At 48.8% G+C, this 13,138-nt stretch overlaps 1 protein-coding gene and 1 long non-coding RNA gene across 7 annotated transcripts in view; one reads left to right on the forward strand and one right to left on the reverse strand.

The window, feature by feature from the left end:
- Positions 1 to 7,449: 7,449 nt before the first annotated feature.
- LOC137438146 (uncharacterized) lies at positions 7,450 to 10,430 on the reverse strand. The gene is made up of 3 exons (XR_010986661.2): positions 9,714 to 10,430; positions 8,550 to 8,772; positions 7,450 to 8,209 (listed from the first exon to the last, which is right to left on the reverse strand). It is a non-coding gene; the product is annotated as an uncharacterized LOC137438146 (long non-coding RNA).
- Positions 10,431 to 10,480: 50 nt separating this feature from the next.
- The window catches only part of LOC137438143 (pinin), a 55,170-nt gene continuing 52,512 nt past the window's right edge, over positions 10,481 to 13,138 (forward strand). For 4 of the 6 annotated variants that reach the window (XR_013621051.1, XM_068133122.2, XM_078766540.1 and 1 more), the window contains exons 1-4: positions 10,481 to 10,637; positions 11,356 to 11,427; positions 11,566 to 11,649; positions 12,230 to 12,305. Coding sequence is in view for 5 of the 6 variants with exons in the window: in XM_068133122.2 (XP_067989223.1) it covers positions 10,525 to 10,637; positions 11,356 to 11,427; positions 11,566 to 11,649; positions 12,230 to 12,305 (345 nt within the window). In the remaining variant the exon portion in view is untranslated. The remainder of the gene's footprint in view (positions 10,638 to 11,355; positions 11,428 to 11,565; positions 11,650 to 12,229; positions 12,306 to 13,138) is intronic. The other 2 variants (XM_068133119.2, XM_068133117.1) reach the window with 1 other exon arrangement.

The following is a 13,138-nucleotide window of genomic DNA, read 5'->3' on the forward strand; positions in this document are numbered from 1 at the left end:
TCATCGAGCGGTGGAACCGCTCGCACAAGCCGTTGGCTTGGGGGTGGTAGGCCGTGGTGCGGTGAAGCTTGACCCCCAAGGCCTGGGTGACCGCGCCCCAAAGCTCGTAGGCGAATTGCGGGCCTATGTCGGAGGAGATGTCCGAGGGCGTGCCGAAACAGGCAATCTAAGTGCCAATGAAGGCCTGCGCCACGTCGGCGGATGTTGTTGATGCCAGCGGGACGGCCTCTGGCCACCTGGTGGTCCTGTCCACCATCGTGAGGAGGTGGGTGAAGCCCCGCGAGGAGGGAAGGGGTCCCACCAGGTCCACATTGACGTGGTCGAAGCGCCGCGCGGGCACGTTGAATGGTGCCAACGGGGCCTGGGTGTGCCGGTGGACCTTCACGTGCTGGCAGGCGACACAGGCATTGACCCAGTCGCGGACGTCCTTACGGAGCCCGTGCCAGACGAACTTTGCTGCCACGAGCTTCTGTGATGCTTTCCGGCCTGGGTGGGAAAGGCCGTGGATGGCGTCAAAAATGTGCCGCTGCCATCCGGTGGGCACGATGGGGCGAGGTTGGCCCAGGGAAACGTCGCACAGGAGAACCGTGCCTGTGTCCTCGAAGGGGACGTCGGCCAACCGCAGGCCTGTGTCCGCTGTCCAGAGGGCTTGCACCATGGGGTCGGCGGTCTGGTCGGCCACCATGCGGGCGAAGTCCACATCCTGGTGGACGGCGTTCGCGCCGGACCGGTAGAGGCAATCGGCCACAGCGTTGTCCTTGCCCGCAACGTGCCGGATGTCAGTCGTAAATTCTGACACGGCAGAGAGGTGGCGCTGCTGGCGGCCGACCACGGCTCCGTAACCTTGGCCATGGCGAAGACCAGGGGTTTGTGGTCCACAAACGCCATGAACGGGCGGCCCTCCAAAAGATGGCGGAAGTGGCGAACGACCAGGTAAAGGCCAAGGAGCTCGCGGTCGAAAGCGCTATACTTGCGCTCGTTAGGTCGAAGCTGCCGACTGAAGAAGGCCAGCGGTTGCCAAGCTCCGTTCACCCACTGTTCATGCACGGCGCCCACCGCGTAGTCGGAAGCGTCCGTGGTGAGGGCGATGGGTGCGTCGAGCGCCGGGTGTGCCAGCATGGTCGTGTTGGCGAGGGCCAGCTTAGCACCCGTGAACGCCGCGTCCATCTCTGTGGTCCAGGCGACGTCGTGCTTGGCCGGCTTGCCCCGGAGGGCTTCGTACAGGGGGCGCATGAGTTGGGCGGCGCGAGGCACAAACCGGTGGTAAAAATTTACCATCCCCAAAAATTCCTGTAGCGCCTTGATGGAGCGGGGGCGCGGGAAACTTGTGACTGTCTCCACCTTGGTAGGCAGCCGGACGGCCCCGCGCTTTGTGATGCGGTGCCCCAGGAAGTCGATGGCCGTTACGCCAAACTGGCATTTCGCCGGGTTGATGATGAGGCCGTGCTGGCCGAGGCGCTCGAAAAGCGTGCGCAGGTGGACGAGGTGCTCCGCACGGGAAGTGCTGGCGATGAGAATGTCATCCAGGTAGACGAACAGAAAGATGAGATCATGCAGCACACTGTCCATCAGCTGCTGGAAGGCCTGGGCCGCGTTCTTAAGGCCGAACGGCATTCGGAGGAACTCGAAGAGGCCAAAAGGTGTAATTACAGCCGTCTTCGGAACGTCGGCCGGCCGGACAGGTACCTGGTGGTAGCCCCGAATAAGGTCGACCTTGGAGAAGATCACCCGCCCCGCCAAACGGGCGGAAAAGTCCTGTATGTGTGGTATCGGGTACTGGTCGGGGGTGGTGGCGTTGTTGAGGCGGCGGTAATCGCCGCATGGTCGCCATCCGCCACCCGGTTTGGGCACGATGTGCAGGGGCGAGGCCCACGCGCTGTTCAAGCGCCGCACAATGCCCAACCGCTCCAGCGAGTCGAATTCCGCCTTCGCCACGGCGAGTTTGGCCGGTTCGAGGCGGCGAGCCCTGGCGTAGACCGGTGGACCTGTGGTCGGGATGTGGTGTTCGACGCCGTGCTTGACGGTGACGGCCGAAAACGTCGGCTGCGTGAGGGCGGGAAACTCGGCGAGTAGGCGGGTGAAATCGTCCACGGCCGGGAGCGCGCAGTCTAGTTTGGTCGGAGCGGAGCCGCTCAATGAGCAAGCGAGCGAGCTGAAGGTCTCCGCGTTGATGAGCCGACGCCGTTTGACGTCGACCAAATGCCCATGTGCACAAAGAAAATCTGCATCCAGCAAGGCCATGGGCACGTTCGCCGTGATGAAGTCCCACCTGAAGCGTTGGCCCCCGACGCAGAATGCGACGCTGCGCGAACCGAAGGTGCGGATGGAGGAACCGTTTGCGGCGACCAAGCGGGGCCGCAAAGCGCGGCCTGTTTGTCCTCCACCGAGGTGGGTATCACGCTCAGCTGAGCGCCGGTGTCACACAAAAAACGCCGCCGGACTCCATGTCCGTGATAAACAGAAGGCTGCCTGAATGGCCGACGCTCATGGCAGGCAACGAGCGCCGGCCTGGTCGTTTCCCGACCCGCCGAAAGTGCACGGTGGGCGGCACGTTCTGGCCTTCTGCCCGAACCTGGCGTGGTAATAGCACATGGTCCGCTCTGGTGGAGGCTCCGGCGGTCGCGTCGGGTTCGGTCGACGGGGCGTCGCGGCGGCCGCAGCCGTCAGTGGCGCGGACTCGGCCGGTGGAGGCGCCGGTCGTGGCGCGGGCGTTGCCTCGGTCGGCCCAGGGTGCCAGGCGGCTGCTCCGATATGTCGCCTGGCCGAGAAAAATTTATCGGCTTCCTTGGCCACGGCGCCGGGGTCCGTGATGGGCGAATTAGCCAAAGCTAAGCGTACCTGCCCGGGTCGCCGATGGAGGAACAGCTCGCGGAAGAGGAAGTCCGGGCTGTGGTCACGGAGAAGAGCAAGCATGTGGTCCATGCTTTCGGACGGACGGGCCTCGCCCAGCTCGGGGAGGTGTAGTAGTTGTCGTGCGCGTTCGGTGTCCGTGAGTCCAAACGCACCGAGGAGTAGGCCTTTGAGCGCGCCGTATTTGTCGGCGTCCGGCGGGTGCTGTAGGAAGCTCAGGACCCGGGCCGCGGCGGAGGCGTTGAGCGCGGAGACCACGTGGTGGTAGCGCGTCGTGTCCTCCGTAATGTTCCGCAGGGCGAATTGAGAATCCGCTTGAGCAAACCAAACGGCCGCGTGAGACTCCCAGAAGCCCGGGAGCTTCAAAGCTACAGCTGACTCCATCGCCGTGTTCTTAGAAAGGGGTCACCAATTGTGGGAGCTGTGCTCGCACGATAAAGCCAGACAAAATGGACGACACAAGAACGAAGTTTCACCGAGCTATTTATTTAGCTCAAAACCAAAGAACTCAAAAGCACACTGAATCCGTCCCTCGAACGGGCGGCAATTTATAACGCAAACTGAACACACAAAAGCCACGCCTCTCAGGCGGGGCGTGGTATGCAAAATAGGTAAGTCACGGCTCTCGTTGGGGCGTGGTATGCAAGGCAAGTGTTCGCCCGAGAGGGCAAGTCTGGACACGCCCGGGCGAGTCTGGACACGTGACCGCTCGCCGGTTGCGTCATCGGCCGGTGCACGGTAATTGTGTCATGCTTCAGGTAACCGCTACAATATGATATCTCAAAAAGTTATGGACGAGTTATGACAAAACTAAGTGGATGTGCTGGTTTGGCGATGAGACCAAGGCGATTAGATTTTGCTTTATATCCGAATGTAGATCCGGCCTATCAGTGGGATACAAAATGTAAACTGTTCAGCCTGGCGGAGGTATGCGCTCTCCCGAGTCCCCTTCTAGTTCTAGTCCCTTCTAGTCCCCTGACTAGTAAATGTCAAGTCAGCTATCAGGAAATAATTGTTGTCGTATGCCGTTGGTTACTCGTGCTGATTTGAATCCGGTGAGGGAACTTTGCAATGGCTTGTTACTGCATGTCTTGGCTGTTCTATCCGACGGTGCAGAGGTGAAACTATCAAGCCTGGGTTCAATTGTCGACCCATCTATAACCTGGTGAATCGGTGCATCGCATCATGATGTCTCGATCCTAGGATGGACATTAAGCCGGCTGTTCCATCTGGCATCATTAGTTCGTGGGCGTGGTATACTGACACCCCGATATAATTACAAATCGCTGTAGGTGAATACCAGGTGGTTCATGAATGATTTTGGACAAACTTTCCCCGCCAGATCCCAAGGTGGGAAACATTGGGGTCGTTAAAATTGTCGGTCTCGCTATACCACTTTGCGTTGAGGTTGTCCGCTTGAACGGACTCTGCGTTCAATGGTTGTCACTGGTGCTGCTACCCTTTTAGTAGCAGAGGGTTAAGGTATGGAAAGTTCAATCCAAGTCGTGTATTAACATGAGGGTTCAGTATCATCTGAAAGCTGTTGATGCTAAAGGTGTAGGATTGTAATTGGAACAAGATTTCTAAAAATCACAGCCAAGTGCATGGATTAAAAAGGAAAGTAAGGACAAGGACATAAATTTCAGTGATGTATATCCTCCATAAGGGGTCTGGATTTTTTGGCCCACCTGACTGTAAACTGCCATCCTGGTATTTTGCAGTAAAATTAAGAAAACTTCTTATTATCCAATCATGCCACCTGTCATATGGAGCTTCTTATGAACTTTTACCGCTCCTGGGCCCATGTTCCAATTTTTTTCCAGGTGACCTTCATTCTTTTCAGACAGGAGGAGTAAGGGTCACACGATGGAGGTTGTATTGAAATTTGCCCCCATCCCGAAGGGGGTTTACCATTTTGGCCTAAATCTCTGTCAAGGTGTTGATCCGTGTATAGGTAGCTAATCGTGGCGTTTTTTCCAAGGCCGCTTCTAACAACAACAATGATAATTATTTAATAGCATAATATTGTTATAGATCGCGGTTAGATGTTATAGACCGAGCGGTGGTGTAAGACCGCGACCTAACAAACTCACCCGATTCACCCAGACTTTGGCCGTATCGCACCGTAGCTGCCCAATGGGGAAAAGACAAAGGCGACGAATGCAAAGAGGAAAAAGAAGGCCAAGACGAAAGACAAAAGGTTTGAAATATTACTACTGAATTTATTTACTATTTACACACAAGCAACAAAAAGCAATTCAGTTTATTTACAAGTACAAGACGCAGATGACACAGTGCAAATTTAGCTTATCTACAGACTTAACTAACCCAGGACAGCACAAACAGAACACTGACTCACGCGGGGAATTGATGATAGGACTGGCGGGAGATGGATGGCTGGCGGGATAGGGAGGTCCACTGGTCCTTCAGCACGATTGACTCGTTGGGCAGCCGCCGCTCCTCCGCGGCCGTGCTCCAAACTGCCGTCCAGGCCTCACGCTGCTGTGGCTGCTGTTTCGGTGGCTCCAGCTGCAGCAAATGCAGTTGCGGTGGCTCGAGCTGCAGTTCAACTCTGGACTTCTTGGTTGGACTCAACTCCTTGGACTCCCTCTCGTCTCTCGGTAAAGGCTCATCTCCCGTCTGCCTGTCTGGTCCAAACCCTCACTCTTTCTTCTTTTCTCTCACTCCTCACCACCGCAACCACTGACCCTCCTCTGGCAACCGACTCAGACCAACTCATCTCTCGTTGCCACACCCCTGCCTTGGGTTATATAGGCCCCCGCCCCTCAACCTTTGCGAACCTCCCCCACCGCTCTTCCTCCACCCTCTGTAGCCAAACCCCTGGCTCATGGTTGGTCGAGCGGGGCTGGTTCACTCCTCCCCCTCTATGACGAGGTGGAGACACGCCTTTCTTCCCCAACCCTGCCTCGTGGCCAATGGCGGCAATTGGATCGGAGGGGAGGTAATATGGGCAATCGAGGCTTTTGGGGATGGGAAGGAAAGGGGGTCTATTCTCTTTCACTGGTGCAATGGAGTACTTTTAATTAATGGGAGACACAGCCTTATCCTAAAACACAGAATAAGAGATAACTATCAAAAGAAAAGATATATCGTGACCTACATGTATGTTTTTCTATGGACTAACTACGGGAACGCCCTTTGACCTTTATACAACCACAACGGAGGGAGGAGGGGTGATATTTTACAACAACCTTTTACAACAACCTTTTACAACATTTTACCACCACCACAAAATAAAAAAAAACACATTCTCATATTCACAACAATATCAATGTTATTACAAAAATATTAATAATATCCATTCTCCCCAAGGGGTTTTTACCTCCGCCACCAAAGGTGGATGGAGGTTATGTTTTCACCCCAGTCTGTCCGTTTGTCTGTGAACAAAATATCTCAAAAAGTTGTGGACGGATTCGCACGAAATTTGGCAGAGATGTAGCGAATGTGACAAGGACGAAATTAATAGATTTTGGTGAAGACCCGGATTCGGATCTGGATAAAAAATGTTTAAGTGATTCTTCACCAATGTCAGCCTGGTGTTCGCTTAGCGGTTAGGGTGCTGGCTTGGGATCCTAGGATCCTGGGTTCGAATCCCAGTCGATCGCTAATTTAACACCAGGGGGTTGACTCAGCCTGTCATCCTTCTGAGGTCGGCAAATTGAGTATCAGCTTGCTGGGATGAATGATCCCGGTGTGTACCCCGGTTAGAATAGGTACAACGTATCCCTGCGCATCGTAAGAGGCGACTAAGGGTTGGCATCGTAAGAGGCGACCAAGGGTTGGCGTCAGGAAGGGCATCCGGCCATAAAAACATTGCCTCAAACAGGGAACCATGATTGTCATGGGGCCCGCAAGGCTAACCCCCGCTCTAGCGGGGAAAATGGCCTTAAAACGATCATTCATTCTTCACCATTGGGAGACTAGGGCCAAAAATGATACATAGCAGGATATCTCAAAAGGTTGTGGACGGCTTTGGATGAATCTTGGTGGACAGGTTGGGTGTCTGACAAGGACGGTTCGATTCGATTTTGGTGAAGATCTGCATATGGATTCGGACATGATAATTATTTAATTTTTTAAGTGATTCTTCACCATTGGGAGATAGTGCCAAAAATTATACATAGCAGGATATCTCAAAACGTTATGGATGGATTTGGACGAAACTTGTTGAATAAGTTGTGTGTGTGACGAGGAGGAATTGATTCAATTTTGGTGAAGATCCGGATCCAGCTAGTAGAATTTTTTCAGTGATTCTTCACCATTGAGTGGTATGGCCTAGAGTCCCTGTATATAGAGTTGTGTCAACTCAAATTTGGACGCCATTTTGTGTCTAAGTGTGTCGGATTAGATATACATGTACATTCGCGATATGGGGTGATATATTCTAAACCTGCTAAAAAAAAATTTACTACACATATTTTGTCTTATTATTACATACAGGTGATATTTGTTTTGTCAAAAACTCAGCTATTGCCGTGAAAAAGAGCTGTGTGGTGATATTAAAAGTGGTATGGCAATGCATATTACAAGCCAACACTGCATATAAGAGCTAACATTATAAGTAAGACAAACCAATGCTGTCGTTCTCTGAATTTTAATAACTTTTAGAAAGGAGTGTGGGCATATCCAATATTTTCTAAAGGGTGCCGAGAGCAATTCCGGTGTAGGACTTCCAGCCGACATATAGTCTAACACACTTAAAACAAATTCTGTACGTGGTATTGCCATATTTCTATAGTGTACAACTTTAGTTTTATCGACATTTATATTCAATTTCCATTGTAATGATTTAACAAGCTGCAAGTCAGCTTCTGTCTCTGACATAAGGAAAACGTCATCGGCATCTAGTAAGATTGAAACGTTCATTTATTACTACACCCTTGCCCAGAACTCTGATGGATATTGCCTGATCGATTAATATGTTTCATAGCTGGCGACTTAATTAACACTTAATTTTCGACTGCGCCAAGCCGTAATTAAACAGAGAAAAAACTTTAAAAAATACCTGCAGTGTGCACGGTTCGTCTAGTCGAACAGATATGGAAAAGCACAGATAAGACGTCGTATTCACCATAACTTGTTTAATTTCACCAGGAACACGATGAGGCCAACACAGTAAACATTCAGTACAAAACTTGGTTCATACATTCAGTACATATTGATATTCGAGCTTCCTGTTTCAACTTTGCTTTGCATATTGATCTTGCTGTTCTTTTTGTCTTCCTCAATTGATCGTTCAGTTTTTTATTTTTCTCCTCCAATCTCAGCAGCCGTTCTTCAATAGAATCACTAGTATCTTGGCCCTCTTGTGTATCAGTGTCCATAGGTTCACTCTCAGCTACAAAAGAGCACATATACAATTAATGGCCAACTGGAAAATTGGTATGTACAATTGCTCAGTATTCTGTAGATAAATGTTGTAATCGGGAAAGATAATTTTATACTTAACGTTAAATATAACACAATTTTTTTACAATTTAATTTTGCAAAATATTTAGAATAATGTAAAAAGAAAATGGCAACAGGAAGATAGTCATCATAATCTGAACGTACAATTATAGTTCAAAGAGCTATACAAATATAGACAAGCACATGCCTGTCATTTTGTAATCGTTTAAAATATGTCATTGATTGAACATGTCCTGCCATGATTTTGTAATAAATAAAACAATTCTTACATTGAGATTCATTTGAGGAGTCAATACGTTCATGAGTGGAGTAGGTGTGGTCAGACAAGTTTGGTAGGTGTAGTCTCTCAGTTCTGGACGGTCCACGCTTCTTGGGGGAGTTGCGCAGCTTCACGGGTTTCCGGTAGCTAAATATTGTTGGAACTGCAGAGCACTTCAACCTCTTTTTGTCATCAGCTCGCCCCCTCTCAAACTGATTCACATCGAAATGTTCCTGCAATCATACAATGAGTGTCCTTGATGTATTTATTTATTGAAATTTTTATTCTAACACAACACAGTTTAATTTTAATGAGCTGTCATGTCCTAGTACTTCCACAACAGAAAATCACATGGACAATCTTCCGGAAGATGGCCAGACAAATCGCTAGCTCTATCGACCACATGTATATTGATATCAAACAGGGATAACAGCTTTTGAAAGTTGAGCCAGTTTTAAATGTGGGTACACAAATACACCTGTTTTACTGCATTAATCACCTAGAAATATTGTATGTTTTGGGAACGATAGCTGTCACCAGGTTAAATATATAGGGATTGTCCAATGTGCAAAATCTTCCATCACTACAATTTGGCCATAAATCCCGGGGTGGGAAATATTTGAGCAAATATGCCACAAGACGCATGAGCACTGTACAAAGCAAACAATAACTCGTCAAATTTTGGACGTATGGATGACTGCACAACCCGCAAAAAAATTGAGCAGGTCCCCCCCTAAAATTGCTTTTATGATTGCCGATTAGGCTAAAGATTTTAAACCAAAAAAATAACTTGCCTCGGAATAAGTTTTGAATGGACGGACAGACAACTGAAAACAAAACGGACCATGGGTTTCCCACCCCTATAAAATCAAAATTAATTCCCTCTGAAAAAGTACAGTGACATTGCCCGCAGACTACCCAACCGCAGACCAGGCAATGCCACTGTACCGGGACATTTCATCAATCAATGACAATATGCGGTCCGCTAGGACTACCCGAAAAAAATTGAGCAGGGTTCTTCCCACGGAAATGCATTTTTGGTCAGCTCCTTGAAGATTATAAACAAACACAAATCACTTCCCTTTAAAAGGGTTTTCAACGGACAGACAACCAAAAAAAAACCGAGCAGATAGAATTGCTTTTGAACATCGATCATCAAGCGGCGTGGGCCTACCTGGCAGAGTCTCGAGGAGTCGATCGCTTTCCAGCTCTTTCGTCTGACTTTCGCTTCCCAAATTTGTCTTCTGACTTTATCACTTGGAAATCTATACATCTTATATTTCCCAGATTGGTTTGAACAACCAAAAGCAGAACAACCAGTCATTTTGTTTGGCAATAAACAACATTCCCGTACCAAGCTGACGTTCACGCACGGTGAAGTTAGACACAAAATGGCGCCACGAAATCACGTGACCAGAAATCTCGGGTCAGCGCATGGCGCAACTCTCTTTATACAGGGACTCTAGTATGGCCCACCAGGTGGAGGTATGATCTCTACTGAATATCGTTGTCGTTCCCTCCTGTTTTGTCTCCTTCGACAAACGCCGTGTTAACGTGTATAAATAGCTTATCGTGGTGTTTCGAGATCTACGTAAATCTATATATATCCGAGAGAAAAGAATAACATGACCCTTGCTACCACTCCTGAAGTGAACTGGTGTATTGGTATATATTAAATGATGGTATGAAAAACGTCACACAGTATAAATCTATGTACAGGACAATATTCAGGTTTTAAAAAATGCATTTCCTGTTCGTCGTCCACATGAGCACGCAACATCGACGGCACCGATTGGTTTATGATCCTTCGGGATAGCTGATTGGTTAAAAGCGTAGTGCGCGTGCCAAAGGCATGGGTGTCCATAACATTGCGGTATTCGATTGGTTGAAACCCGGCTCGGGCGTTTCATTGGCTGAAAGGCCATCGTTTCACAATACACCTTTGACCTTGCGATTGATTGGTTGAAAGCTTCGCGGTAGCGAATATGGCGGTTGTGGTGAGTGCTCTTCAGCAAGAGCTGGAAAAGGCGAAGGAAAGTCTTCACAGTGTTGATGAGACTATTAAAAAGCTCACAGGTCGCGACCCCAATGATCTGAGGTGTGTACTGGCTACTGGTGGACGTTACGGAGGCGTTTGTTCGTATTTCGTGCTAATTACAGTTGCCTTGTGCTAGGCCGCAAACTGTGTACAGTGTATGAGTACAGTATGTCGCTGTGGTACGAGTACTGTATTTGGTATGTCGTCTCCTTCACATCTGATTGTCACATTAAAGCCTCATATTCCGCTTATTATAGTGTTTTAATAACTTTATCTTTTAAAAGCAAAACATTAATGGCGTTTCCTCTTGTCTTGATAACGGCTGATTTTTTCAAACTTGTACTTGTACTTGTAGTTGTATGTTAAGTTAGTTGTCTTCATAATTCATCGTTGGATTCCTTTTGTTTTACTGATAAAATTGAATTGTGATGAAAATGATCTGTTTGAGCATTTTTATTCACATTGTGTGTGTGTACGTGTACGTGTTTGTACGTGTGTGTGCACGTGTGTGTGTGCACGTGTGTGTGTGTACGTGTACGTGTTTGTGTGTACGTGTTTGTGTGCACGTGTTTGTGTACGTGTTTGTGTGCACGTGTGTGTACGTGTTTGTACGTGTGTGTGTGCACGTGTGTGTGTGTACGTGTTTGTGTGCACGTGTGTGTGTGTGTGTGTGCGCGCGTGCGTGTTGGGTTAATTATTGCTGTAGACCAGTTAAAACTACAAGTTGTCAGATAATTTTTTGGAATTTCTATGTATTTTAATTAATTTTCCATTCCAGGCAGGGTCCCAATCGACGATTGTCTGTGGGAGCTCCGGGAATTGGCAGGGGTCGTGGGTTTTCATTGCTCAGGTAAGCCATTAATAATGTGGAAGTGTTGTGTTTACCCCATTCCCAAAAGGTATGTTTGTGGTTTAACATCAATCGTTCATTCTCAGATCGATGTGGTTTATACCTTTTGACCCAAGTTTGTGTTTGGTGTGCCTTCAGGCGTGGACTCTCGGACGCTGGCATCGTCGGAGGGTTTGGAGGGCCACCAGCCAAAAAGCATGACTTGGATGGAGGTATCGGCAGGTGAGTCCAAGTTTGCCAAAATTGTTTTGTTTTTTTTTTGCTTTTTTTCCCAACTGCACATTCTACTATTTGTGTCCATTTAGGGAAGTCACCATTTTCCATTTCCCTCCTCCCCCGCCCCCCCCCCCCTCCCCCCTGAAACATTGCTGTGACATTATTTTTCTCCTGAAACCCAAAGCTTCGATTTCTGCAATCCCAGGTTCATGACCTCACATAGTATTTTAATTTTTGCCTTCTGCAATGAAATTCTTTAGTTCATGTAAAGGTAACCTGGCAGGATAAGGTATGTGCACTCACACCTAAGCTGTCTAGCCTGGGGGTCATGTCTTGGCCGAGCTATAAATTGCCACCCTGGTGTTCCGCATTATCTCGCGTAAGGCGATACATCAGTACGTGTCGTCCCTCAAATGGACATGAAGATGTGTCCTGTCCGCCAATCCTGTCCCCCTCCGACTTTCCCCTTTTAGTGTGCATATGGGTGGGACATTGTCATTCTACATGATGTTTACATTTTCCTTTATAATAATGCATGCTCCTATCCTCCCTCCTCTCCCCATCCTTCCTGAATGTCAAACCTCAGGCTGGGGCCAGAAGGCCGTGGCAGGCGAGAGTCACGCCAGGAGAGCGATGTTGAAGAGGAAGACGATGCCCAAAAGGTGTGCTTTTAGGGGTTGGTGCGGGGGGGATGAGGGCGGCAGTGTGCCGGTGGAGAACAAATTAAAACTGCAGGAGGATGGAATTGGATATTAAAGTGGATCTTATTTTAAAATATTATTTGAAGCAAGTCTGTTAAATGTATAGGCTGAAGTTGATCAAGAGCTCACTCCACCCAATCAACACGAAAGGAAGCACGGACGTGCGTTTTAAGTTATTTTCTCGCCACTCTCAGACATTTGATCGGGTTGGCCTAGCTGATTACTTGCGGTGCAATAAAAGCTGAGCAATCGTTTTCAGTGAAGCAGTTAACATTTGCATATCCTGGCATGAGGGAGGTTCTGGCAGTTTGTGTGATAGAGAATTTGGTGATAAAGAGAGTAAAAAGGGGTTCAGTTTCGTCCTTTGTTTACTTTATTCTTGTAGAATAAGTTCCAAAGACAACAGTCAAAGATCACTAATCATGAATTGTAGGTAGTAGGCGAGTGCTCGGCTAGCTCGGTAAAAACCGAGCTTGTTGCCCAACACTTGCACAGCAATGATGTCATGTACAGGAACGATATTGGAACAGACCCCTCTCCCCCCCTCCCCCTCCCTACCCACATACCCTCTCCCCCCCACCCCAACCACACACCCCTTTAGCGAACAGATGTTGTTTCTCACTTTATGACGTTGATAGGGGTTGGAAGGCAAAAGGACGGAGGGAGGGGTTTGAGATGGAGGAAGGAACGGGTGGATTAATGTGAGGGACGTTTCCCATAGGAGTTAGTGTATGAAAGGCAAAAAGGGCAAAAGGGCAGATCATGAGAACTGAGGAGTTACTGTTTGGAAACTA

Source organism: Myxine glutinosa, chromosome 12 (genome assembly GCF_964187855.1).
Source record: "Myxine glutinosa chromosome 12, kmMyxGlut1.1, whole genome shotgun sequence".
Taxonomy (NCBI): Eukaryota; Metazoa; Chordata; class Myxini; order Myxiniformes; family Myxinidae; genus Myxine; species Myxine glutinosa.